The 26173-nt window shown below is 44.1% G+C and overlaps 3 protein-coding genes and 1 long non-coding RNA gene across 4 annotated transcripts; 1 reads left to right on the top strand and 3 right to left on the bottom strand.

Moving 5' to 3' along the window:
• Nucleotides 1-64: 64 nt before the first annotated feature.
• LOC139349066 (uncharacterized) lies at nucleotides 65-1622 on the bottom strand. The gene is made up of 3 exons (XR_011603432.1): nucleotides 1304-1622; nucleotides 844-891; nucleotides 65-639 (listed from the first exon to the last, which is right to left on the bottom strand). It is a non-coding gene; the product is annotated as an uncharacterized lncRNA (long non-coding RNA).
• A 378-nt stretch (nucleotides 1623-2000) lies between these two features.
• lin54 (lin-54 DREAM MuvB core complex component) lies at nucleotides 2001-11413 on the bottom strand. Its single transcript, XM_070988908.1, has 14 exons — nucleotides 11297-11413; nucleotides 8678-9453; nucleotides 7664-7775; nucleotides 7441-7571; nucleotides 6777-6932; nucleotides 5933-6134; nucleotides 5772-5845; nucleotides 5493-5687; nucleotides 5291-5382; nucleotides 5067-5138; nucleotides 4782-4884; nucleotides 4559-4696; nucleotides 4257-4459; nucleotides 2001-3914 (listed from the first exon to the last, which is right to left on the bottom strand). The coding sequence occupies exons 2-14, from the start codon at nucleotides 9431-9433 to the stop codon at nucleotides 3713-3715; spliced, it is 2436 nt and encodes an 811-aa protein (XP_070845009.1). The 5' UTR covers nucleotides 9434-9453; nucleotides 11297-11413; the 3' UTR covers nucleotides 2001-3712.
• A 1130-nt stretch (nucleotides 11414-12543) lies between these two features.
• cops4 (COP9 constitutive photomorphogenic homolog subunit 4 (Arabidopsis)) lies at nucleotides 12544-17843 on the top strand. Its single transcript, XM_070988910.1, has 10 exons — nucleotides 12544-12656; nucleotides 13248-13327; nucleotides 13429-13580; nucleotides 13699-13802; nucleotides 13887-14040; nucleotides 14190-14340; nucleotides 14426-14596; nucleotides 14840-14955; nucleotides 15200-15284; nucleotides 15776-17843. Exons 1-10 carry the CDS (start codon nucleotides 12583-12585, stop codon nucleotides 15907-15909), a joined length of 1221 nt encoding a protein of 406 aa, XP_070845011.1. The 5' UTR covers nucleotides 12544-12582; the 3' UTR covers nucleotides 15910-17843.
• Nucleotides 17844-21305: 3462 nt separating this feature from the next.
• Nucleotides 21306-22872, bottom strand: LOC139349060 (placenta-specific gene 8 protein-like). The gene is made up of 4 exons (XM_070989528.1): nucleotides 22794-22872; nucleotides 22562-22659; nucleotides 22351-22475; nucleotides 21306-21410 (listed from the first exon to the last, which is right to left on the bottom strand). Exons 2-4 carry the CDS (start codon nucleotides 22644-22646, stop codon nucleotides 21306-21308), a joined length of 315 nt encoding a protein of 104 aa, XP_070845629.1. The 5' UTR covers nucleotides 22647-22659; nucleotides 22794-22872.
• Between the last annotated feature and the right edge of the window lie 3301 nt (nucleotides 22873-26173).

Raw genomic sequence — 26173 nt, 5'->3', positions numbered from 1 at the left:
AAACCCTACATTTATGCATATATGTGATATTAAGACAAAGACAGGACTTACATATAAAAATATTGAATTTAAAGTAAAAGTCCTTTATTCAAAATTGCACAAACAAGGCACAGAAATATTATCAGCACAATGCGCTTTAGTACTGAGAGTGCAAAGAAAACATGTTTACATACTAATCCATCATTGTGTTTTACTGTCACAGCCGGTCAAGGTAGTTAGTTTTAACTACCTTATTTTGATTTCATTTTATTGACTTTCTCTGCACTCAGGTCCATGGCCGTTTTCTCATTTCTTCTGCCTTATCTGACAAAGTCTGGTTATGAATATATAAAATGTAAGATACGGCTGATAAATTACATTTCCCCAAAGACACCTCACCATCTATATATAAAAAACAAAACACAAAACAATTTTGCTTCCCAGTCTGTATTTATTTCTTAATTAATAACTTTAAATAAATCCATGAAATCAGGCATAACATTATGACCACCTGCCTAATATGCAGGCATGGACTCCACTCGACCCCTGAAGGTGTAATGTGATGTCTGGCACCAAGATGTGAGCAGCAGATCCGGTGTGTCGTAGATGCATTTGTGTAAGGACATCACCTGAACAGGCTTTCACTTCAGCAGGTCGACCCTGAAAGGACAGAGCAGATATTTAAACAAACTTAAGTCAGCCATAGAACAGCAACATGTTCTTCAGAAGAGGAGAGCCAAAACCCTCAGAGCTTCATCAATAATCTTTCCCAGACACATGACTGGGTCAGATGGGTAGTGATTGATATCATCATTGGGATGGCCTTTCACATTATTACAGAAATCACACAACTGCAATACTTACATGTATGGATGTATGTCAGGTTCACTGCAGCCCTCTTCTTCCATTGAGCTGTCAAAACAAGAAAAAGGTTTAACATTTCAAGCCCTTGTGGTTAAAATCATTTGTGCAATAGTGGAATTACACAAATCTCTATGAACACATTTGGACACTGAATAACCGTAGAAACAAAAAGCGTCAGGCTTTAGGATGTACGCCGAATTGAGCAGGTGATGCTTAAACGTCAGAAAATGTTTTGAGCTCTGTTGTGTTGGCTAATGAGCCTTTATTAACTGGAGAATTCACACAAACGACTACATTCAAATAAGAGTTTGGCGCGACGCACGTGTCTCACTGGAGCGCGCCGACTTTTCTTTCACGTGCTCTGGCGGTTGTGGCTTTACAACGTGGAGCAGGCTAACTATGCGATCCACAGCACATTATCACAAAGAACAGAGCAATAAGATATTTAAAGTTTACTTACCTAATGACTGAAAAGGACGCCAAAGACATAGTTTCAGCTAACGCTGTTCACCGGAACTTCGTTTGAAAACCACACTGAAAAGAGAAAAACGGCCTGGCTAGCTAGCTACCCGTACTGACTTGACTAATTTAAAATGCACAAAGCTTTTTCTAAACGCTTGTAAGTGAAATATAATTGCTCCCGTCTCAAAGTGACATTTCCCCAGCCTAACCTGCTAACTACTAATCTATAACTCCCCGAGCCTCAACTTCAATTCTTCGCTTTGTCTTCTTCCTCCTGTTTTCGTGTTGGCGTTGCCTGCTTTACCGCCACCTACTGTTTCGGATGTCTTACTGGGACTGGGCATGCGCATTGATGTGCCTTTCTCCCGGAATTATGAAGCTGATGAACATTAGAGGGGAAGCCCACCGATTGTACACACCAAAGCCCGTTCACAGGTGTTGGGGGAACTATAGGACGTGTTTTGCATTGAAACACTGAAATGTGTTCTGCATCAACCACATGACAAGACAGGAACTTTCAAAAGTTTGGGAAGTTTCAAGTTTAGAGTATTTGTCAGGAACTTCAGAGCTGACAGACATTTTGACTTGTTAGAGAAGCAAAAGCACCAGATTAAACTAATAACATTAATGAGGGATTAAAGCTCGTTAAGACTCTGAACTGTCAGGAGTCCAAACATGAACACACGACCTGCTGCCAAAGTTAAAACAGTTCATTTATTTCACATGATGCAGGTCATTATGAAGCATTGTTACGTCTAGAAACTGTCAGGAAGTCCTGAAAGGTGTCTGCTATAAATCCCCAAATAATAAGATAATGTCCAGAAATATTCAGTTACAATCAGACAGGACCAAAAAAAAGCAGCATGTCACCACATCTGAGAAGCTTTAATTACTCAGTTATCAAATTATTCATTTTCTTTTTAATTAATTTAATTTCAACTTAAAATGTTTTTTACTTTGTTGCTTTTGGGGTCATGAATATTGAATATTAGAGTTTTCAGTCTTCACGTTGTAACTAAACAAGCATTGTTAAGAGTTTAACAGTTGAAACTCTGCTGTGGTCAGATTCTGACTCAAACGCTGCTGATCGTCTCCTCCCTTTCACGCCTGAGCCGCCGTGAAACAAGCAGAATCGCTGAAGCTTTGGCAAAAACGTGTGTTCATGGGGGACGCCATCACTCACATTAGGTGACTGAACAGGTCTTCAGGGGCTTTCAGAGTCCACGTCAGGGCAGCTTACACTAGAAAATCACTACTTTGCGTGATAAGTTGTGTTTATGGGTGTCAGGAACAGCCACACTGGAAGGCGGAGGAAAAGATGGCCGCAATATCGTTTAAATATCGGGATTACGATGAAGGCGATGAGCTCAAATCCTGAGAGGGAACATCTGAATGCCAGTAAACACAAAGCCACAACCTTCGAGCGTGAACAGGAAATGAAACACATTTTCTTTCCTGATGTGAAAGGTCAGTTAGCTGCTCTCCACCTGCGGCCTGCACCTTCAGACCGGCCTCGGACGGATCAGCTGACTGTCGCCTGACCTGCTCGCCTCCAGTTAGCACCAAGAATCACCTCACAAGCATCCAGGTGACACTTCTGTTCCCATTCCTGGTGTTTTTAATGTAAAGTAAGCATGACGTGGGTAAGAAAAGAGAAGAACGGTGCACCTCCACCAGCCCAGCCATGTTTCAACTACTCTGAGCAGTGTGTGTGTGTGTGTGTGTGTGTGTGTGTGTGTGTGTGTGTGTGTGTGTATAATACATTACGTGTGTGCGTTCATCATATCTAAGATCGCCTCTACTCATTTTCATTGAAGCAGTTTAGCCTAGCCTTGGTTAATTATTAACATTTTGCAGCACACAATATTAGCGCTCACAATGATTACAAATAAATATCAAAAGATACAGGTGGTGTCCGTCTACTGGAGCAACAAAAGATGACAGAAAATTACAGGCGTTTCTTTTTTCAACCTCAAAAAGGGGAAAAGGTAAAACAGTAAAATGGAAGAACAGAAGTCTGAGGAGGAAACGGATCTGATGGAGCGTCGGAGGGAAAATAAAGTGAGGAAACGACTTCCTGTCCAGCGACACCTCGCTCCGTCAGCAGCCAGGTGGACGAGTGTGAGGACAGCTTTGAAGGTCCAGCAGAGGCGATCTGCTCCGTCCATTTGTCCTTCAGTCTGTGAACGGCGCCTCTTCCTCATTTGTTATTCCAGCTGGCCTTAGCTCGCCTGAAGCTGGGGATCTACCGTCAGGCCATTGTTCTGCCTTCAGATGAGGGAGACGACCCGTTTCCCTGCAGGACAGGAACCCCGGGGGTCCGACGCAGAGCGCGGAGTAACGTCCCTGCTCCTCGGCCCCCACAGCCGGGGCGGGGTGGAGGGTGGGGAGAGCCACCGTGCTCCGCCTAGCAGTTGATGGAGGCGCAGTCTGCTTTGGCTTTCCCCGCCGAGCTGATTATCCTCATGAGGCAGTATCCGAACTCCTCCAGGATCAGGCGCTCCGCCTCGGCCTGAGGCTGATGAGTCTGTTCCGCCTTTTTGGCCTGTTCCAGCAGACACTCGCACGTCGCCTCCAGCACCTCCTTCGTGACGAACGTGTACGGCAGCCTGTGAGGGGACGAAAAGGAGACCTCAGTGAGAAAACACACCATCCTTCATGTCGTCAGATGTGAGCAGAGGCGGCGAGATGCAGGCATGATGCACACTGACCAAAGTCTGACTTCAGACGACTCATCGTTCGCTTTGATTTTGTACATTAAGATGGTTCAAAAAGTGCGATGAGGGACAAAAATCCTCCTTCAGGTCATCAGTGTGTTTCTGTCAGATCTGCTGCTGCTAGAAGTCAAAGAACTTCTCACTTTAACTGATAAAGGTCAGGAGGAAACACTCCTCATCGTAAAAACTCCAGCTGTTCTAACACTTCTTAAGCAGACAACAGTGTTGCAGTACCTCCCGCCTCCGCTTGAGATGACAGGCGTCGTCCGCATGAGCAGGTCTGAGATCTGTGATGACAGCTTGGTCTTGGCCGCCGTCTGCTGCTGGACTCTCACTTCTGCTGCGTCGGCCAGGTGCATCAGCGTCTTCCTCTCGGGGCTCTCCTCGAAGTTCTTACAGCCGATGCACTTACAAATGGACGAGCACATGATCTTGGCCTGCAGGGTGAAACGGAGGACACGTGTGAATGTTGACGACTTATTTAACCAGCTACACGAAAGCGGCTCCTGCAGACGGCGGCGGGAGGGAGAACCCACCTCGTAGCACTCGCAGTAGTTCTTCAGGCAGCCGGAGCGCTTGCAGTTGCAGCCTTTGCTGTGTCGCCGGTCTGATTCTCCCTCTTTGCCTTTACCGATCTTAGGTTTGAAGGCCTCTGGGTTCCGGTCCAGACACGTCTGTGAAAAAGACATTTTCAGCTCGATTCACCCGTCTGACGAAGCCGCTCAGTCCAGTGACGCAGCTCACAAATCTCCATCTTACCTTTATGGCTTTCTGACGTTCTGTTTCATGTTCCAGGTTGTTGAAGCAGTTGTTGCAGTTACAGTTGTTGCAGAATTCTCCGTTTGCAAAGCAGTCGCAGTATCTAAGAGAAGAAGAGCAGCTGTATTTAATGACCTGCCTGAATGAGACGGTGAGCTCGCAGCTCGCAGCCTGAATGTCAGTGCTCAGAAGTGGACTGACGTGTTATGAGACCAGGCTGTCTCCACACTTTTGTCAAATAAACAAACAAACAACAACAAACAGCTTCAAACCGGAGCCACTTACAGTTTGAGACACTGGGACTTGGTGCAGTTGCATGGCTTCCTCGGTCTGGAGGTTGTTTCTGCTGTCGACAAGCTGCGAGACAGTAAAGAGAAAACTCAGTATCACCAAGCACAGCTTCCTGAAAATATTATTTTAATACCGGCCTGTTTTCAGTCAAACAAACAAACCATTTGTTACTTTCATTTACAGTTTGTTCAATAAATTCACTTCCTGTCCCTCCTCACCCATTATGTGGCAGTTTGGCCTGAGTCTGGATCCCAGTGGACGCAGGGAAGCCCGAGCTGCTGGCGAGGGTCACGAACGGTGACTGCTGGAGCTGCAGGAGACCAAAGCAGCACACAAGGAATGAAGCACGGGAATATTGTTATTAATTTTATTATTATTATCTGTATTTGTGCAGAACGTTCTTTAATGAACGCCGCGCACCTGTGTGACATATTGTGCTGGTACGACTGCGTAGCCCACGTTCCCGCCCCCTGGTGCTGGTGCCAGAACGGTGCCTGGAGGGAGGTTGGTGAAGTTGGGCTGGATCTGGGGGAGCGGAGTCGCGGGCATGATCAGGCGCTGCTGGGTCTGAGTGGAGGTTACGACTGCTGCTGACGTCAAAGGCTTGGGTGCCACCTGAGAGGAACACCATCCATGAGCGCAGCTCGACAGACGTTTCACAGAAAGCTGTCTGAATCAGACGGCGCTCAGAGGCGTTACCTGTTTGATGGTCTGTGCTGGGACGATCGGGACGGACATCCTGACCGCTCCTGTGCTCACCACCATGGGTTTAGCTGCAGGACATTCAGCATCATGAGCTACAGACGTTCAATCTGGGTTTGTTGTCAGAAAAACTATGAGACTGTGTGTTTGGAGGTCACCTGTCTGTATGGAGCTGGTGCTGGGACCACTGGGCTGCCCTGTGCTGCTCGCCGTGCTTGCTGTGACGAGGCGGACGTACTGGAACCGGTTCCCTGACACCTGGATCTGCTGCACATTTGGCTGGGTCGCCAGCGGGATGATGGTCTTGAACTGGGAGCCACCCACTCCTCCCACAGCCACAGACTGCACTGGTTTAATATTCTGGAAACAACAGGAGACGGAAGGATGAATCGATTTGGATGAAGGGAACACGAAGCAGCACACAGACCAGCGATCAGTGGAGTGAGAAGACACAGCTGAAGTCTAACGAACAGAATCTGTTTTTTCACATCTTTAATTAGGCTGCATCGTTTAATACATCAGTCACGGAGTGCCCACGACACCGGGTTTCCCATACAGTACATTCAGGTATCTGTGGCAGCCCGCCACCATGTTAACACCGCCTGCCACATATTGATTTTCTATTTTTGGAGCTGCACAAGAGTTTCTCACAGACAAACAGAGTAAACTCTAAAATAATGTGGACGATTCAGCAGAACTCAAAGACTCTGCTGGAAACTGGGTCATGTATTCTTTCACATATCTTCAACAGATAAATCAAACATTTTCTGACATTTTCTAAACCAAATGAAGACTCTTTTAATTTGAGAAAACTATTGACAGATTAATCTATGAAAAAGGGTAGTTGTATCTCTGCTAACCATGAAGGTAGAAAAAGGAGTCATGCTGACAGACTGTCTGCAGGACGTGTCCTCTGGACTAAAGGCCATCGCTGCACGCTTCACTGATGACAGAATAAATCATCAGAGCAGACAATAAGCCGGCTCGGTGCCTTCATCTCACCTGAGTCGTGGTCTGGCTGGTGGCCACCTTGACTGGAGACGCGGACGTGGACTGCTGGACCGTGAGGATCTGCTGGCCGAGTGCGACATTAACAGGCAGCGCCACGGACTTCTGGGAGGCGTTGGAGGTCGGGGAGGCGACAGACACCACAGTCACCTGACAGACAACAAAGGAGAGTGAAGTTTGATCAGCCACAGCTACTGAGCTGATAGATATCTCCTATCAATATCATATCGATGTTTGAACCGCACATATCAGCAAACAACCTGCTTAAATATGGGCAACATAATGAAGAAGTAACGTGTCGGCAGAAACTGAATAAACGCTGAAATGCGGCTGTGGCGCTCTGAGCCACTCACAGTGGATATTTTGAGCTGTCAAACACAGGTGTACATAATAACATGGCTGATTGCTGTGTTCTGTGAAGGTGTGTCAGCTCAGAGCGCTGGGATCATCTGAACAGAACATCATTAATGACACCTGTGCTCTTCCTGCTATAACAAGTCAGCAGGTTGAGAGCATCTGAGGGAAGGATGTGGATATTTCTCAGCACCTGCAGCTCGTCAATACTGGAATAAAGTGAAATAAGAGGGAAACAATGCACCAATATAACAGAAAAAAGAGTCCTTTGTTTGGTAAATGAGGAACAGGGAGTAGACGTTACCTTGCTGGGAGTCTTTAGGGGTGAAATAGCAATCTTTTTGCCAGGGAGACTTTGTATACTGGTGTTGTGGGGCTCAGAGAGAGTAATGGTCCTCGGGGGCATCACTGGGGAATTCTGTGTCAGGACCCGTCCTTCGGCACGAGAAGGAGAAAATGTTAATTACAGCGGAAACAGAACTTTGTGGTCTTAACTAAAAAAATAACCACACTGCAAATAAACGTACCTGCAATAACAGGAGACACTGATGTCTGAGGACTCAGACCTTTGCTGTTCACAGTTTTTGTGATGATAAACTTGATTGGTGCAGCTGAGGATGTTGGTGTTTTCTTGGCAATCTGTGGAGATATTCAGTAAGAACGACAAGCATTCACTTCACACAGTCACCATCTGCAAGTTATACCCAGTTTATTCTACTTAGTTCTACTTTGTTTTGTTGTGTTTTCATCTCATCTGTATACCACACCTGTTCACACACCAACACTCTGTCAGCTGTGTCGATAATAATGATATGACTCCTGTGGCTAACACATAATATTTAACAGAAATCTGATCCACTTAATAATACACTGGATGGTACGAGCAGCACCGGTGTGTCTGATCTGTGCTTCACTAATTCCAGTCATTGCTGGGCTGGGACAGTCAAATACGCCATCTTTTAATATTCAGATATTAGTAAGCTCAGCAGTACTTGTGCTGACAGTAAACACACATGTCAACATGACTTCAGCACAGCTTGTGATGCAGTACTTCATGTTAAGGATTATTAAATACCAAATCCAAAACACAGGACTGAAGCTGCTGTTTTCCAAACAGACGGCTGTTCTTTCACTGCACACATTAGACACAAAAACAGGTGTGCTAATACTGGACAATCAGGTGTGTGCATGTCCTCTCCAAGGTTACAGTGACAGACGTACTCTGTCTCCTGGCTTTATCTACCTATCCAGCAGGAGAGCGACCTCAGCAGATTAAACAGCTGTCTAATGTGAGCTTAATGTTTACTTGCTGGACAGCCCATTGAACACTCAAACACTGAAATCCAGTCTGACAGAGCCAGTCAGGTTTGTATTACAATGGTTTAGTCAGTTAATAGTTTGTAAACAGTGTGTGCGGTCTTACTGGCCGGAGCTAAAATCTAACACTAACATGGCAAACAGTCAGAGAGCTCCAATATTAAACTGTCAAATAAGATCAACTTCCTGAAATATTGTACTATAACAAAAACATCCAATGTTACCTGTACAGTCTTCAGCTGCTGGGCCTGTAACGTGGTCACCTGGCTGCTGGCACTTCCCACCACTGGCTTCAGCTCCGACCTCCCACCAATAGTCACCACTTTATACTGTGGAGCTTGAGATTTGGTGTCTCCTGAGGTCTGTGAGACGCCAGGCTTGCTGCCTGCGTGGGGTATCTGCAGCACGATAGGCTGCCCCGACTTTCCTATTGCTGTGACCAAAAGTTTTTGTCCTTCCTGCTTGATGACCTGGGGCTGATTACCTGCAGACTTTGCTGCCTCTGTGGCTTGAGATGAGGCCACTTTGTTGAGAATGATCTGGTGGTTTGCAGCAGAGATGGTGAACGGAGCCGTGAGCTTCTGTAACCCAGTGGTGGTGACAGTAGTCCCAGTCACACTGTCTGTGGTTTTGGTCGTGGCAGTGGAAGTAGCTGTGGATGGTTTGAGGGCAAGAAGGGGTGAGGATGTACTGGACATTGAGACAGGAAGCTGACTTGCTGCACTGATGCTGAATGTGGAGTCTGTGGGGGTGGAGGTGGTCAGAGTCTGAGTAAGTTCTGTTGAAGTAGCATCTGAGCAGAGGCTCAAATTTTCTGAGGCCGCGGGCGTATCTGTTTCCATCGGGACTGATGTGTCATCGCTGGGCTCTGACTGGGCCGCGGTGCCGTCGGGTTGGGAGTGAGGGATGTCCTCGATGGCCTCGGTATCCATGATCTCATCAGGAAGGAGGCTGTTGAGCTCTGGTGACACCACATCCATGCTTGCAAAGTCTCAGCTCTCTGTTGGTCCCAAAAGAACAATGATTTTCACCGCAAAATGTGTCAAAGATATGCACATTTTTCAACTGACTACATAAATCTTATCTTAAAACACTGGAAACTTTTGAGAAATATTCTAACCAGATTTAGGAGAACTATGCATTTACTGAACTAAACGCATCACATTCAGGGAAAAATCAGACAATACGCAGACTACTTTGCACACAGTTATTGCAATTAATTGCTATAAACATGATGTACAATTCAAAAAATGTGTTAATATTAATAATTAGACAATAATTAAAGAAAAACAAACAAGCAAGTCAGTTAAAGCTAACGAGTTAGCCGTAAAAAATACTAACTTTACGCCCGTTAATTAGTTACCAATCATCACGTGAGATGTAATCAATGAAGGGGTGCACAGGAGCCACGCTCGAGCTCTGGTTTTGACAGAGCCTGACAGCTGATGCGGGGTTAGCTAGGCCGCACCGACCATCACAGGCTGCACTCTGCTCAGCATTAATCCACTGAAACGCACCTATGAACCATACCCACCCCGACCCACACACACACACACACACACACACACACACACACACACACACACACACACACACACACACACACACACACACACACACACACTCATACACACACATACACACACAGCTAACTGCTCTGACTGCTTTCACGTCCGCAGATGAAACTGTGCTGAGCCGCAATCATTTACGGAAAAACAGCCGCAGAAGTGCTCCCAGTCGGGGCAAAGAGCGAGAAAAGGCGACAAGCTGTTTGCTGGCTGCGTTACTATTTCAGGCCCGGGTTGGATTTCGAAAGATCCGCCATTTTTACATCGTCATCAACTCTGTTAGCTCTGCGGCTAACACTGAGCTACTGACAATGAGGGAATGCAGTTACTGTTATTTACGTTAAGCTGAGACACTTCACCGCAACAATGCCCCGCAAAACAGAGCAGCTACACCACAGCTGAAGATGGGAAGTTACTTGCTGGTAACTGTGTGCTACTAGCAAGTCACAAACTCTTTTAGCAGGTCAACGTAAACAATGCTAGCTTTCAATAATTCCTCCTGTCACTTGAGACATCTATCTGGATTACAACATTTTAGCCAGACGATGCACTTAAAGCCATTATCCCGGATAGATTTACCTAACGGCCAGTGGAGCCCCAGCTTTGGGGCTGTGAGTCAAGTTAGCTTGGCCTAACCAGTTAAAACTCACGTTAAATTACACATTTTAGTTAAACGTCAAGTAAATCCTATTTTTGACGCGTTCAAGGTACACATACAAGAAACCGGGAAAACGTCAGTTACAACACCGGGTTTTCAGTTAAGTAATAAAGAAACAGCTAACAGTAACCGCTAACTTATGCGCTTATGATTTTAGATGGCACACAGAAGAAACAGTTACTGCAGAAGTGGCTTCACGATCCCATCAAAACAACTCAATACACGTCTCGGTGTTCAGCTAAGTTAGCCTTCACTTTTCATTTGCGAACGCAGTAACTTCACTTAGCAGGCGGTTCACATGATATTTGTACTGTTATTCAACTGTCTGTTAGTACACACCAAACTTTGTCTCACACTGGATACTATAATTGATCAGTTCCAGGGAATATCGTAGCCCCTATGCGCTCCATTGCCTTAACCATCGTTATCATCATCATCATCAGCCTCATCAAGCCAGCCCAGCGGGCAGGACAACTGTACTAGCAAACTTGCTGAAGCTGCTAACCCAAGCTAGCTAGCATAACATTCTCAACATGGAACACTTTCTTAAGTGTGCGGCTTTCGACTGAATGCCGTGTAGCGAGCCCGAGAACGGGCCAACACATGGGAATGCTTACCCGAGGTATTTACGCTGGGCAACGTTTCCAGATAAAACGAGGAAAGCAAAAGGCGATTGTTCAAAATACCGCGCCGAGCGCCATTCCTCCCTGACATTTCACAAGTCTACCACGCCCTCCGCGCCCTACGTCACTGCTGCGTAATTCTTAAAGGCGCAGCGCGAACCCGTCTATAACTTTACCTGTATTTTAATAAAAGCAAATAAAAACTTCAGTTTTCCTATTTTATGTATGTTTATTTTAGTGAAAGTAAAGAAAACAAACAAAAACAGAACCTAAGGTAATTCAAACGGTAATTTACTGGAGAGCGTTGTATATTTAATGATGTCAGTCAAATTTTAGATAAATAAATGACAAGGTGGAAGAGATACAGTTAAGTCTACAAAAGGAAAAATTAAGAAACAAATTATACATGGAAAAGGAGGAAAGAAAGAAGGAACGGGAAAATCTACATTAAGTATTAAGAGTAAAAGTACTTGATGAAGACAAACATAATCGTACATTATATGATGAAATTCTTATTAATCAATGAATGTAAAAGCAGAATTTTACTGATGTACTAGGTTGATGTGGAGCTTACTTTTGTGTAGGCCTGCAGCTCATGATTACTTTCATTTTGGATTAATCGGCACATTATTCTATCCATTAATCGATTGAAAATAGTCATAAATAACACTTGCAATTACCCAAAGCCCAAACTGACACCTTCACAATGCTTGTTTTGTCCAAACAATAGTGCAAACCTAAAAAATCATTAAAGAATATTTAAGACTATTAAAATAGTTAAAGGGAGAGGCAGAAAATACTCGCATTTGAGAAGCTGGAAGAATTAAATGTGCATAAACGATGATCAGAATAGCTGCCAATTATTTATTTATTTATTTATTTTCAATTGATTAATCAACTAATCATTTCAGTTGTACCTGAACATTTTCATTTTTTTGTGGTAAATGTCTCCTTGTAAAGTAACTAAAGCTATCAGCTACATGTGGCTATATTAAAGTACAATATCTCCCTCTGCTTTGGAGTGTAGACGTGTATAGTGAGTAGCATCATTAGTGAAGACTATGTCTTTGTAAAACAGTCATTTCTACTAATATTCCCATGCGCGCTCCCGCGATGGCACGCACTCGTCGTGCACCCGTCGTCTCGGCGCGCAGAACTCGTTCGCGTCATCACTGGTGGTTGGAGGACCAACGAGCTCCGCGCGCCGCTCACGCAGACCGGAAGTCTCGCTCCCCTCTTGGCACAGGAAGCCGCAGTTGTTGACACTTCGACGGGCGACAATGGCAACCGAAGTGAGACAGGAGCTTGCACAGCTGATGAATTCCAGTGGATCCCATAAAGATCTTGCTGCCAAGTATGTAACGCTAAGTTTTAAAAAAAGATATTACTTGCTAATAGCAGCCATAGACTTTTTCAAATTGAGAAAGAAACCGCGCCGCTAGCGGTTAGCTAGCAACGAGATAGCTGTGACAGACCAAGCTAAGCTATGTTAGCTGCGTATCAACATTAGCAATACACTCTGCAAGGTAAACTCGTATTTGATTGAAAAAACAAAACGTAGTTGTCTGTCTAAACACTTTGTTGAACAGATATTATGGAACAGATTGTCCTTCAAGCGATATAAAAGCGGCGTGGTCAGCACTGACGTTTCTGATGTCTTTTAGCACATTAATGTCTCCATAACAGCTAATACTTAACGCTATCAGTCACTCAGCTGGTGCTGGACACATCGCAGCTTCAGCAGCTTGAACCTGCTCTTGTCGCGATACTCCTCGCTGAACAAGAAGTCTACGGTTCAGAAATGTCTGCTGCTGTTTCACAGTGTAGTCCTCTAGATTGACTTTTTGTTTCCATTTTAATAAGAGCCCAATTAAATACGACTTTTAATGCGCCGTTAAGCTTCATATTCAGACAGTCTTGACTAAGTTGTGTGTTTGTTTTGCAGATATCGCCAAATTTTGGACAAGGCCATTCAGTTTACAGATGCAGATCAGCTGGAGTCCTTGAAGGCCTTTGTTGAAGCAAGTATGCTGAGCCTGTACTCTTTTAACGCCATCAGCACTGTTTACATGCTAACTGCATCGCAGCTGAAACAGGGTGTCTTATGACATTTCTTTCTTTTTCAGTGGTCAATGAAAATGTCAGTCTTGTCATCTCGAGACAGCTGCTCACAGATTTCTGCACACATCTGCCCAACTTGCCTGACGCCACAGCTAAAGCAGTGTATCACTTCACCCTGGAGAAGATTCAGCCAAGGGTCATCTCCTTTGAGGAACAGGTAAATGGCCGCACGCTGGCACGGCCCTGATGTGTATTTGCTGTTGATCATTTGGTCAGTTAAACTTCAGTGTTGTTATTGAAATGCACAATTAAATAATGTTCTTACACCTCTGCAGGTAGCCTCAATCAGACAGCACTTAGCAACCATTTATGAAAAGGAGGGAGACTGGAGAAACGCTGCTCAGGTTTTAGTTGGTATTCCTCTGGAAACAGGACAGAAGTAAGTAAACTACTAGCAGATATATTTCCTGAGCTTTATGTGATATTTCCAGGTCTTAACATCCCTTTTTATTTCCTCTCTTAGGCAATACAATGTTGACTATAAGTTGGACACGTACCTGAAAATTGCCCGACTCTACTTGGAGGATGATGATCCAGTGCAGGCAGAGGCCTACATCAACAGAGCCTCACTGCTGCAGAACGAGTCCTCGAACGAACAGCTGCAGATTCACTATAAGGTACTCCATCCCTCAGTGATTCACCCGCAGGATGTTTCAGCACGACTGCGAATGCAAACAGAGACCTTAAACTAAACAGCATGCGGACTCTGCAGTAAACAGTGTCTGTAGTCGCTTGGATCAGGGTTTCATGGTGTTTTCCTTCTTAGGTGTGCTACGCCAGAGTCCTTGACTTCAGGAGGAAGTTCATCGAAGCTGCTCAGAGATACAACGAGCTGTCGTACAAATCGATTGTCCATGAGAGTGAACGTCTGGAGGCGCTGAAACATGCCCTGAACTGCACCATACTGGCCTCTGCAGGTATCACCTGAACTCAGTCTAAACGACACACTTCACCATAGTTCAGATGTGTGTCTCATACTAAAAATATTGTCATCTGTTTCAGGCCAGCAGCGCTCCCGTATGTTGGCCACCCTCTTTAAGGATGAGCGCTGTCAGCAGCTGGCCACCTACGGTATTCTGGAGAAGATGTACCTGGACCGTATTATCAGAGGAAACCAGCTGCAGGAGTTTGCTGCCATGCTGATGCCTCATCAGAAAGCCACCACAGCGGACGGTGAGTGAGAAAATAAGTTGTTGGATCAGGCAATGGTGCGACATTTTCAGATTGACAGCGTCACTTCATCAACTGGTGATAGTTGATATATTTGATGTAAAAGGTGTGTTGTTTGGAAAAAGTTCAGTACTCTCTGACTGTGACCTAACATTTAACCACGTGACGGCTGCAGGCGTTTCATGCTGTCTGGGACCGTGTAGAGGTTCATGATGAGTAATCGACCTTGTGTTTTCTCCCTCGAAGGCTCCAGCATCCTCGACAGAGCTGTGATTGAACACAACCTCCTGTCTGCTAGCAAACTCTACAACAACATCACTTTTGAAGAACTAGGAGCACTATTGGAAATTCCCCCAGCAAAGGTGAGACGCAGACTCGATAAATATGTTTTTTATTTTGGAAGAAACTGGATTTCAGAAGCCATAACTGAAGCAGACAGCTCAAAGCAGTTTCTCTTCTTCGTCCTCCTTCAGCTCTGTGAGGAGCTGATTGGATCCAAAAATTCATTGTCTGAATAAATGAAACATCCTTTTTACTTTCACATTTCTGTGCAGCTGTTTTTTTCATCACATATGTGGGGATGGTGTTTTCTTTCGTTGTCTTCAGGCTGAGAAAATTGCTTCGCAGATGATCACTGAAGGACGCATGAACGGCTTCATCGACCAGATCGATGGCATCGTACACTTTGAGAGTGAGTAACGACAGCCCGTGTGTTTTTACAGGACTCACCAGCCCGTGTTCCTGAATCACAGACCAGTTTCACAGTTTCAGTTTGGCGCGCTGAGACAGAAAGAGCCCCGATCTTATTGAATCTACACGTTAAGGAGAAAGCAGACACTTAAAATAATCGATTTAGCTTCTAATTATTAAGCTGCATTCAGCCTGCAGCTCATTCGACCTGTCGTTTTTTTTTGTCACCTGACTGTTGGTCTTTTAAGGGTTATTGTTTGTTGTTTATCAAAATATTTGACCCAATAAACCACCGGTGGCCTGTAGGGGGCAGCATCTCCAAACAGGACTGACCAGACGGAGCTTAAAACGCCCTCCCTGCTTCTGGAAAGAGGCAGCGCTGAGACGGACAAAGCCAGCGTCCATGACAGTCTCACACACAGTCTGATTTTCATGTGGTGAAGTTGGAACGTGTTTGATGGACTCCGACCCTCTTTTCTTTATCTCTGGCAGCCCGTGAACCCCTTCCCACGTGGGACAAACAGATCCAGTCTCTGTGTTTTCAAGTCAACAACCTCTTAGAAAAGATCCGTCAGGCGGCTCCAGAGTGGGCTGCGCAGGCGGTGGAAACCCAGATGACCCAGTAAACATCCCCACCCCTCCCCAACATCCCCAACCTGCTCCGCCTGTCCCAAAGTGTCGCCTTCCTTCAGTCCCAGTGACGGACACGCCCGAGGAGAGAAGCCTCTGCTATCACCATCACTTGTTTCAGAGAACACTGTTTCTTTTCTTTTGCCCGCAGGGAAAACAGTTCAATGTGAATCTTTCAGATGTCTGGCAGAGATGTAATCGCAGGAGGGACAGAATGTAACACGTAGGTGTGACTTCACATTGATTACTCGGCTTTTTAAACATTTGGATATGTTCGTTCGGATAGTTGACATGTAATGAGGTCAAAAAGAAGAGAAAAAAAGAACAACTGGTCTGTTTGATCTTTGGTTTTCCAGCACGTTCTGGTGTTTTTAGCTTAGCTTAACGACAGGTGGGTCTTCATTTATTCATACAAACATTCTCCGTCTACAGTCACGACATTTCCACAAAGAGAATTAAATTCAAAGCCGAGAGAAAGCGCTCAGCGTCACGATCGTGTCATTGAAGTTTATTTTGTGCTTCAGTAACAATTCATTAAAATGTCATCAGAGTTTAAATTAGCATACGTACACAAAGCAGCTTTCATTACAGCACAAACATAGAACTGTACGTCATAGCTGGAAAGACTGAGGCCAGCGTAATGTCACACAGTCAAGTTTCCTGAAGAGACCAAAACCAACGAATGTGTGAAGCGTAGACCTGCACGCCAAAAAGCCCAAAAAAGCGAATGGAAAGCAGCTAATTTTAATGTTCTGAGACGCATATGAGGCACATGAACGTGTCTGCTGTGACTTCAACACTATGAGCACATGAAGTGTAGTTTATTCCTGTCAGAGCTGCAGAGTTTAAACAGGGACGAGGATCACAGCTACGCACCACAACTCCAACGATACCTGTTAGCAGCTCGGTTCATTGTTGGTTTTCTTCTTTTCAAAGGATTTTTTTTCTGATGATAAAAACGCGATAACACTTCAGTTTATATATCAGCAAAAACAAAGACGATGCAAAGAGTCTGCAGCCACGTTTGCAGCTACGTGAGGCCGTACTTAAGGGATGAATGAAAAAAATGCTAATCATAGCATGCTTATAGCGACAATACTAGTTTAGCATGTTAGCATGCTAACCTTTGCCAGACGTAAAGTTCAGCAGAGGCTCATGGGAATATTAGTTTTTCAGGTATCTGGATGTAAATCAAAATTACTGAATTAGAATTTCACCTCATAAGATTTAAGGATCAAAGTCTTTACAGTTCACGCTCACAGTGTCAATGCTAACATGCCGTGTATCATGTTAGCATGCTAACATTTACAGCACAGGGCCAGAAGTAAAATCAGAAGCCTTCATCCATCCCATAGTCGATGAAATATTTCAGTCTGGACTAAAGATCGTGGACTGTCAGACCTTCACCTGTAGTGTGGCTAATAAAAAAAAAACATTTCATACCACAGTGCAGAGAAATATCCAAGAGATCCGAGGTCGAGTAGAGGGAAGATAAACAAGGGAATGCCTCAATTAATTCAATTTAAAAAGTTTTTATTGACATACATTTAGTATCTATGTGAGACGTTAATCAGGATCCATCTAATCTAAGATCAGAGGTCAGCAAATGAAAAAGTTCATGTCAGCAGTCACATTATGACATCACTTGTTCTGATAACATTCTTAACAGGAGCAATAAAGTTGTTTCCCAGCATACTATTGTTTAACTGCTCAGAGAATCAAAGTTTTATCTTAATATTTCCATGCATGGTCAGTTTACAACAACATTAAAAGTCATATGACACTGATGCTCGTCAAACACGGTCAGAAGTATGAGCAAATAACAGAACAGCAGTCCAGCAGGTTTACAGCTTGTCTTGTGCAAGGACAGCATCTGGAGGACATGAAATAAGAATAAAAGTTCCATTATTACGTGTAAAGATAACACGACAAACCTGGAGTGGAATATATGAGTCATTTTTAAAGCAGGGGGTGTTTCAGGGCCATTAGGAGACTCACCCATTCAGAAAATGCCAAGTTCTTTCCTGTGGTCGATGTCTCTCTTCAGCTGGCAGGTGGCGCACAGACCTAAGAAGGTCGTCACCAGGTAGTCGGTACACAAGGAGCCCTGGCAGCAGAAACACTGACGGTTAGAGAGTGAATCAGAGGGCAGACGTCTGTGTGATGATGACAATGATGATGATGGTGACGGTTCGGTCCCAGTGTGGACAGAGACGAGCCCAGCCAACAACTGAGCAGGTTTAGGTCAGGAAGTCTGTGCAAGGCTGTAAACACGTGAGCTCTACAGCTCATAGAAGTGTGAGGCAGCTGAGAAGTGACATCATGACACTTAACTAACACTTGCGACTAAGCGTTAAACACAAAGCCCAGGTGAGCCTGATGGAAATTTGCTGACTTTACCTCTTCAGGCCTCTGAAAACGGTTCAAACAAAAGTCTTTGAAGTACAGTGTCGAGGTAGATTTACTGCTACTTCACACCTTCACTACATTGAAGGCAGTTAATATTAAGATTTCACTTTATTAATCACTGCACACACATGCTACAGGGAGGAGACTGCACACACGCCACGCTTCGTGAAATTATTTTCTCCGCTTTTAACCCATCCTGGTAAGTCTTCCTCCGCGGCAGACCAGGAGCGGTGGGCTGCCAGCCGACGGTATGCTGCGTAATGCCACATCTGTAGGCAGCTGGAATTATGTTCAGATCAAGACTTTACATCGTGACCTTTGTGGCTTACGTTAAAGCAGCCTATGAGGAGCTCCTCTGATGTTTCCACCAAACCACTGGATTTACAGTGTTTAAAGTAGCTCCATCATGAGCAGTGAAGAAGTAAAATCCTGCACTCAGACGCCTTCTCTCTGCAGAACGAGTACTTTTGATACTTTAGTATTTATATAGCATCATCATCATCATCATCATTAGTACTTGCAGAAGGAGTACTTTTCCTTTTACACAGTGTCAATGCTAACATGCCGTGTATCATGTTAGCATGCTAACATTTACAGCACAGGGCCAGAAGTAAAATCAGAAGCCTTCATCCATCCCGTAGTCGATGAAATATTTCAGTCTGGACTAAAGATCGTGGACTGTCAGACCTTCACCTGTAGTGTGGCTAATAAAAAAAAAACATTTCATACCACAGTGCAGAGAAATATCCAAGAGATCCGAGGTCGAGTAGAGGGAAGATAAACAAGGGAATGCCTCAATTAATTCAATTTAAAAAGTTTTTATTGACATACATTTAGTATCTATGTGAGACGTTAATCAGGATCCATCTAATCTAAGATCAGAGGTCAGCAAATGAAAAAGTTCATGTCAGCAGTCACATTATGACATCACTTGTTCTGATAACATTCTTAACAGGAGCAATAAAGTTGTTTCCCAGCATACTATTGTTTAACTGCTCAGAGAATCAAAGTTTTATCTTAATATTTCCATGCATGGTCAGTTTACAACAACATTAAAAGTCATATGACACTGATGCTCGTCAAACACGGTCAGAAGTATGAGCAAATAACAGAACAGCAGTCCAGCAGGTTTACAGCTTGTCTTGTGCAAGGACAGCATCTGGAGGACATGAAATAAGAATAAAAGTTCCATTATTACGTGTAAAGATAACACGACAAACCTGGAGTGGAATATATGAGTCATTTTTAAAGCAGGGGGTGTTTCAGGGCCATTAGGAGACTCACCCATTCAGAAAATGCCAAGTTCTTTCCTGTGGTCGATGTCTCTCTTCAGCTGGCAGGTGGCGCACAGACCTAAGAAGGTCGTCACCAGGTAGTCGGTACACAAGGAGCCCTGGCAGCAGAAACACTGACGGTTAGAGAGTGAATCAGAGGGCAGACGTCTGTGTGATGATGACAATGATGATGATGGTGACGGTTCGGTCCCAGTGTGGACAGAGACGAGCCCAGCCAACAACTGAGCAGGTTTAGGTCAGGAAGTCTGTGCAAGGCTGTAAACACGTGAGCTCTACAGCTCATAGAAGTGTGAGGCAGCTGAGAAGTGACATCATGACACTTAACTAACACTTGCGACTAAGCGTTAAACACAAAGCCCAGGTGAGCCTGATGGAAATTTGCTGACTTTACCTCTTCAGGCCTCTGAAAACGGTTCAAACAAAAGTCTTTGAAGTACAGTGTCGAGGTAGATTTACTGCTACTTCACACCTTCACTACATTGAAGGCAGTTAATATTAAGATTTCACTTTATTAATCACTGCACACACATGCTACAGGGAGGAGACTGCACACACGCCACGCTTCGTGAAATTATTTTCTCCGCTTTTAACCCATCCTGGTAAGTCTTCCTCCGCGGCAGACCAGGAGCGGTGGGCTGCCAGCCGACGGTATGCTGCGTAATGCCACATCTGTAGGCAGCTGGAATTATGTTCAGATCAAGACTTTACATCGTGACCTTTGTGGCTTACGTTAAAGCAGCCTATGAGGAGCTCCTCTGATGTTTCCACCAAACCACTGGATTTACAGTGTTTAAAGTAGCTCCATCATGAGCAGTGAAGAAGTAAAATCCTGCACTCAGACGCCTTCTCTCTGCAGAACGAGTACTTTTGATACTTTAGTATTTATATAGCATCATCATCATCATCATCATTAGTACTTGCAGAAGGAGTACTTTTCCTTTTACACAGTGTCAATGCTAACATGCCGTGTATCATGTTAGCATGCTAACATTTACAGCACAGGGCCAGAAGTAAAATCAGAAGCCTTCATCCATCCCGTAGTCGATGAAATATTTCAGTCTGGACTAAAGATCGTGGACTGTCAGACCTTCACCTGTAGTGTGGCTAATAAAAAAAAAACATTTCATACCACAGTGCAGAGAAATATCCAAGAGATCCGAGGTCGAGTAGAGGGAAGATAAACAAGGGAATGCCTCAATTAATTCAATTTAAAAAGTTTTTATTGACATACATTTAGTATCTATGTGAGACGTTAATCAGGATCCATCTAATCTAAGATCAGAGGTCAGCAAATGAAAAAGTTCATGTCAGCAGTCACATTATGACATCACTTGTTCTGATAACATTCTTAACAGGAGCAATAAAGTTGTTTCACAGCATACTATTGTTTAACTGCTCAGAGAATCAAAGTTTTATCTTAATATTTCCATGCATGGTCAGTTTACAACAACATTAAAAGTCATATGACACTGATGCTCGTCAAACACGGTCAGAAGTATGAGCAAATAACAGAACAGCAGTCCAGCAGGTTTACAGCTTGTCTTGTGCAAGGACAGCATCTGGAGGACATGAAATAAGAATAAAAGTTCCATTATTACGTGTAAAGATAACACGACAAACCTGGAGTGGAATATATGAGTCATTTTTAAAGCAGGGGGTGTTTCAGGGCCATTAGGAGACTCACCCATTCAGAAAATGCCAAGTTCTTTCCTGTGGTCGATGTCTCTCTTCAGCTGGCAGGTGGCGCACAGACCTAAGAAGGTCGTCACCAGGTAGTCGGTACACAAGGAGCCCTGGCAGCAGAAACACTGACGGTTAGAGAGTGAATCAGAGGGCAGACGTCTGTGTGATGATGACAATGATGATGATGGTGACGGTTCGGTCCCAGTGTGGACAGAGACGAGCCCAGCCAACAACTGAGCAGGTTTAGGTCAGGAAGTCTGTGCAAGGCTGTAAACACGTGAGCTCTACAGCTCATAGAAGTGTGAGGCAGCTGAGAAGTGACATCATGACACTTAACTAACACTTGCGACTAAGCGTTAAACACAAAGCCCAGGTGAGCCTGATGGAAATTTGCTGACTTTACCTCTTCAGGCCTCTGAAAACGGTTCAAACAAAAGTCTTTGAAGTACAGTGTCGAGGTAGATTTACTGCTACTTCACACCTTCACTACATTGAAGGCAGTTAATATTAAGATTTCACTTTATTAATCACTGCACACACATGCTACAGGGAGGAGACTGCACACACGCCACGCTTCGTGAAATTATTTTCTCCGCTTTTAACCCATCCTGGTAAGTCTTCCTCCGCGGCAGACCAGGAGCGGTGGGCTGCCAGCCGACGGTATGCTGCGTAATGCCACATCTGTAGGCAGCTGGAATTATGTTCAGATCAAGACTTTACATCGTGACCTTTGTGGCTTACGTTAAAGCAGCCTATGAGGAGCTCCTCTGATGTTTCCACCAAACCACTGGATTTACAGTGTTTAAAGTAGCTCCATCATGAGCAGTGAAGAAGTAAAATCCTGCACTCAGACGCCTTCTCTCTGCAGAACGAGTACTTTTGATACTTTAGTATTTATATAGCATCATCATCATCATCATCATTAGTACTTGTACTTAAGGGAAGGACAGGGAGTACATCTTGTGACATGGGAGCTCAACAATCACACTGGGTGCTACTCCAGAGTGGGTCCTGCGGTCACCCAGGTCCACCTCCAGACTGAGAACTTACTCTGATGTTGTATCTGGTCCTGTAGACGCTCCGGATGGTCATGCCCAGCCCGCACATGCAGCACTCCTTCATGTCGTTGGCAATGCAGATGCCCATGCACGGGCAGCACCACAGAGTAAGGCAGCCTGATTCAGAGGGAAAACCAGTGAAACACAGAATCTACACCTGACTCTCCAATGTGGTCTCGACTGGGTGCTAGAGGAGCACTCACAGATTTTACAGTCTTGGCAGCAATCGCACAGGCCGGAGTGGAAGTCAGAGGACTCGTATTGGCCCGGCTGGTTGGTCACAGCCATGATCAGGATAATTCTGTGTGGGATGGAAAGAGACTCTGTGATCAGCGCGTTCCCCAGCACAGATAACAATAAATTACACCTCTTTGAACATCAAACCATATCTGTTTGGGACTGAGAGTCGAGCAGTCGTTAGGAGGTAAAGCTTACCAGATGGGTGGAGAGTTGACGGATGGTGAAGCTGATGGAGGACTTCTGCTGGACGGCAGGCCAACACGGGGGCCTTTATAGCCGTTTAAAGCAGGTTATAAATGCTTTTATTGTAGAAATATTCCCAGCAAAGAAGTCAATAAACACTCCCATGTGTCACAATCACATCACATTACAGTTAACCTTACATAACACACACGCACACACACACACACACACACACACACACACACGTTTGTTGACCTTGAGTTTTTTTTAAATGATTAATTTTCTGATATCTGAGGTTTTATTGTGTAGGACATGCTGTTAGATCAGCTCATGATACAGTTAGTTACCACATTCACATTTACATTTTTCATATTTCTTATGATTTATGCTTGATTTATGTTCCTGTACAGTGAATATTTTTTTTTTTTTACACATTTTTACAATCTCTAAGATATTTCTTACTTCCTTTTTCTATTTAATTACTGTTGTACAATGTGGAAGTGACTGCGCGACCTAAACTCCTGTAGGATCAGTTATTTTAGTGATTCAGATTTTAAAAAGCATTAAAATTCAGCTTACACGTTAATGCAAGATTGATCATTATCCTGTGGTGTAATATTTAACCCCTGACAGAGCCAGTCAGCCTGCAGAAGGAGTACTTTTCCTTTTATACTTAAAGTACACTTTGGTAATTACACATCAGTACTTTTGATTGAGTAGAGTCTTCAATTCAATTCAATTCAATTCAATTCAGTATACCTTTATCAGTCCCACAAAGGGAAATTCCAAATTACAGCAGCATCAGTAAGAAAAAATAGATGAGGTAGACAATCAGTAAGTATATACAAGTATAAATGAAAAAAGTGTGATAGAAATAAGTGTCTCTAAATTAGAAATTGAAATGCAGGACTTTTACTTGTAGTAGTACTGTAGTAGTCAGTGTTTTCGGTAACACCTCGCCCTGATGCAGAGGTTACTGCAGCTCATCTGACCTTGTATCACCTCTGGATGAACACGCAGGTTTATGATTTAATGAGTTTTCCTCTCACGCGTTTTGAGCCCTCGCGATGCTCCTTTCAGACACACGGTGGCGCTGCTTCCCACAAACTGGACGCACCTACTCAGGCTGTGTAGGAGAGCACGTAATGACGAGCTGACTGTAATGATATAGGCTCCTACATAATGAGCAGCTGTGACTGAAACTCAGGAATAGGCATGATTTTCAATTTCCTACAGACTAAAGATAGACGTGGGCTAAATTACAGCAAATCCACGAGGTTACCATTAGCCTGCGCCGCTCAGCAGACCCCGAAAACACGACCAGGCCGAGCAGATCCAACACACTCTGAAACCTAATTACTTATTGGCAATAATAATGTGCAGTCCAAAGGGCCTGGAGCTGCACGGCTTTGATTTATGTCCCGATGACAAAGGGTTAAAGATAAAATCAGACAAACTGGTCCATGTTTTTTTAGCCTGACAGCAGTTTTCATTAGTTAAATTCAACATTAGTGCCAGACAGACGTCAGAATATGTTCTTTTTTTCTCATATTGTTCCTTGTTGATATGTGTGGTTGCTGGGTGATCGTTCTGGAGGTCATATCATCATCTTCTGCGCTGAATTACACCTTCAGGAAGAGGACTTATACTGCAGAATATTCCTACATTACTGCAAATACATTTTCTCAAGTACAGCTTTGAGGCACTTTGCTCGAATACTTCCATTTTATACTTCTACTGCACTTTTTACTCCATGTATCTGAGAGCTACTATGACAATATTGAAGTTAAACTAGCAAAAATAGTTCAGATCAGCTCCTCTGAGTAATCAGAATTCAAGAACATGTGATTCTGCATGAGAAGTATTTTTACTTTTGATACTTTAAGTATATTTTATTCATTTCAGTAAAAGCATAAAATATAAATACTCTGTTACAGTACAAGTACACGTCCTGCATTCAGAAGTAAAAGAAATATCAGCAAAATGTACTTAAAGTATCGAAAGTACAAGTACTCATTTGTCAGAGGGGGGGTCGGGCCCCTCCAAAGGGTCACCAGATAAACCTGAGGGGTCGTCAGATGATTGAGCTCCGACTGACACATTTCTTTTCAATTTTTGCCTTTTTTGGGAAATATTGGAGAAATTTACCTCTTTGGGCCTCAAACATTTATTTCTATGAAGGGCCACAAGTTGTTTTGAAAGGTACTACGTTTACTGAAGTACTGTGCTGGAGATGTCTATTTTGTGCTCCTTTACTTGTTCTGTACTGTTTCAGAGGAAAATACTGCACTTTTTACTCCATGATTTAACATGTGAACCTCTTATAAATGCTGACGCATCGTTACAGATAAAACTGTTTATAACGTAGTTAAATTTAGCTCCACCTTGACTAAAACAGTGAAATGCTGCCTACACATTACCGCATCAGTATAAAAATGTCATCATATAACTGTGGGACGCTCACAGGATGCAGTACTCTGCTCTTTTGGTACTTTTAAGTACATCTTGCGCATATTACTGATGTAAGTTTTCAGTGCAGAGCTTTTACTTGTAAAATTTGGTTTTTTACAGTGTACTTTTGCTACTTTTAGTGAAGTAAAAGATCTGAGTAGTTCCTCCAACACTGCAAATCAAACTGGTTTAGATCCACTGGTTTAATCTTCAACATGTGTTTTAAACTGATGTGACATGGGGTGAGGGGCTAACTAATGAGGTGCAAGTACTTAGTTGTACTTAGTTCTGACTTTGTCGCTGATACTTTTGCACTTTTACTTCAGTAAACTGCCTTTGAACGTGCTCCTCAAACACACGGGCTTCTCTTTGTGATGGAGTACTTGTGGGTAAGTGATCTGAGGGCTGAACCTCCTGCACCTCCTCTGTCAGGGCTCGCGGAGCTGAGGTTTATGTGAGCTGGTGTTATTTCAGGGCAGCACTGATAGACATGCGCACAGCTGATGGAAGAGAGGCACATCTGCACTGACGTCACCCCCACCCCCACCCCCCACCCCCCCACCTGAAAAAGCTGCCAATTTGAAGCTGTCCGGGACTGGGACATACCGGGTCTCTGCAATGTAGTGAGGAGGAGCAGCTCCAAGCCAACTTCTGTGGTGTTTGCATGCACTTCTGTGAGCTGCAGTCTGCTGTGAGGTGGCAGGAAACCCTCTGCAACCTCAACTCACTTTTTAAGCCACTCTGAGCCACCACCAAGAACACAAAGTCTAGATTATAAAGACGACAGATAGGCTGAAAATAGACCCTTCTGCTGGACGAAATCCAAGACTTTGAAAAGCTGAATAACTGCTTTTTGCGCGTGTGCGTGTGCGTGACAGTGTGTGAGATACTGCTGCTCCGGGTGTCTGCTCCGAAGGGGAGACTCTCGCTGCAGTTCTGGA

Source organism: Chaetodon trifascialis, chromosome 20 (assembly GCF_039877785.1).
Source record: "Chaetodon trifascialis isolate fChaTrf1 chromosome 20, fChaTrf1.hap1, whole genome shotgun sequence".
Taxonomy (NCBI): Eukaryota; Metazoa; Chordata; class Actinopteri; order Chaetodontiformes; family Chaetodontidae; genus Chaetodon; species Chaetodon trifascialis.
This window is presented reverse-complemented; position numbering and strand designations above follow the sequence as displayed.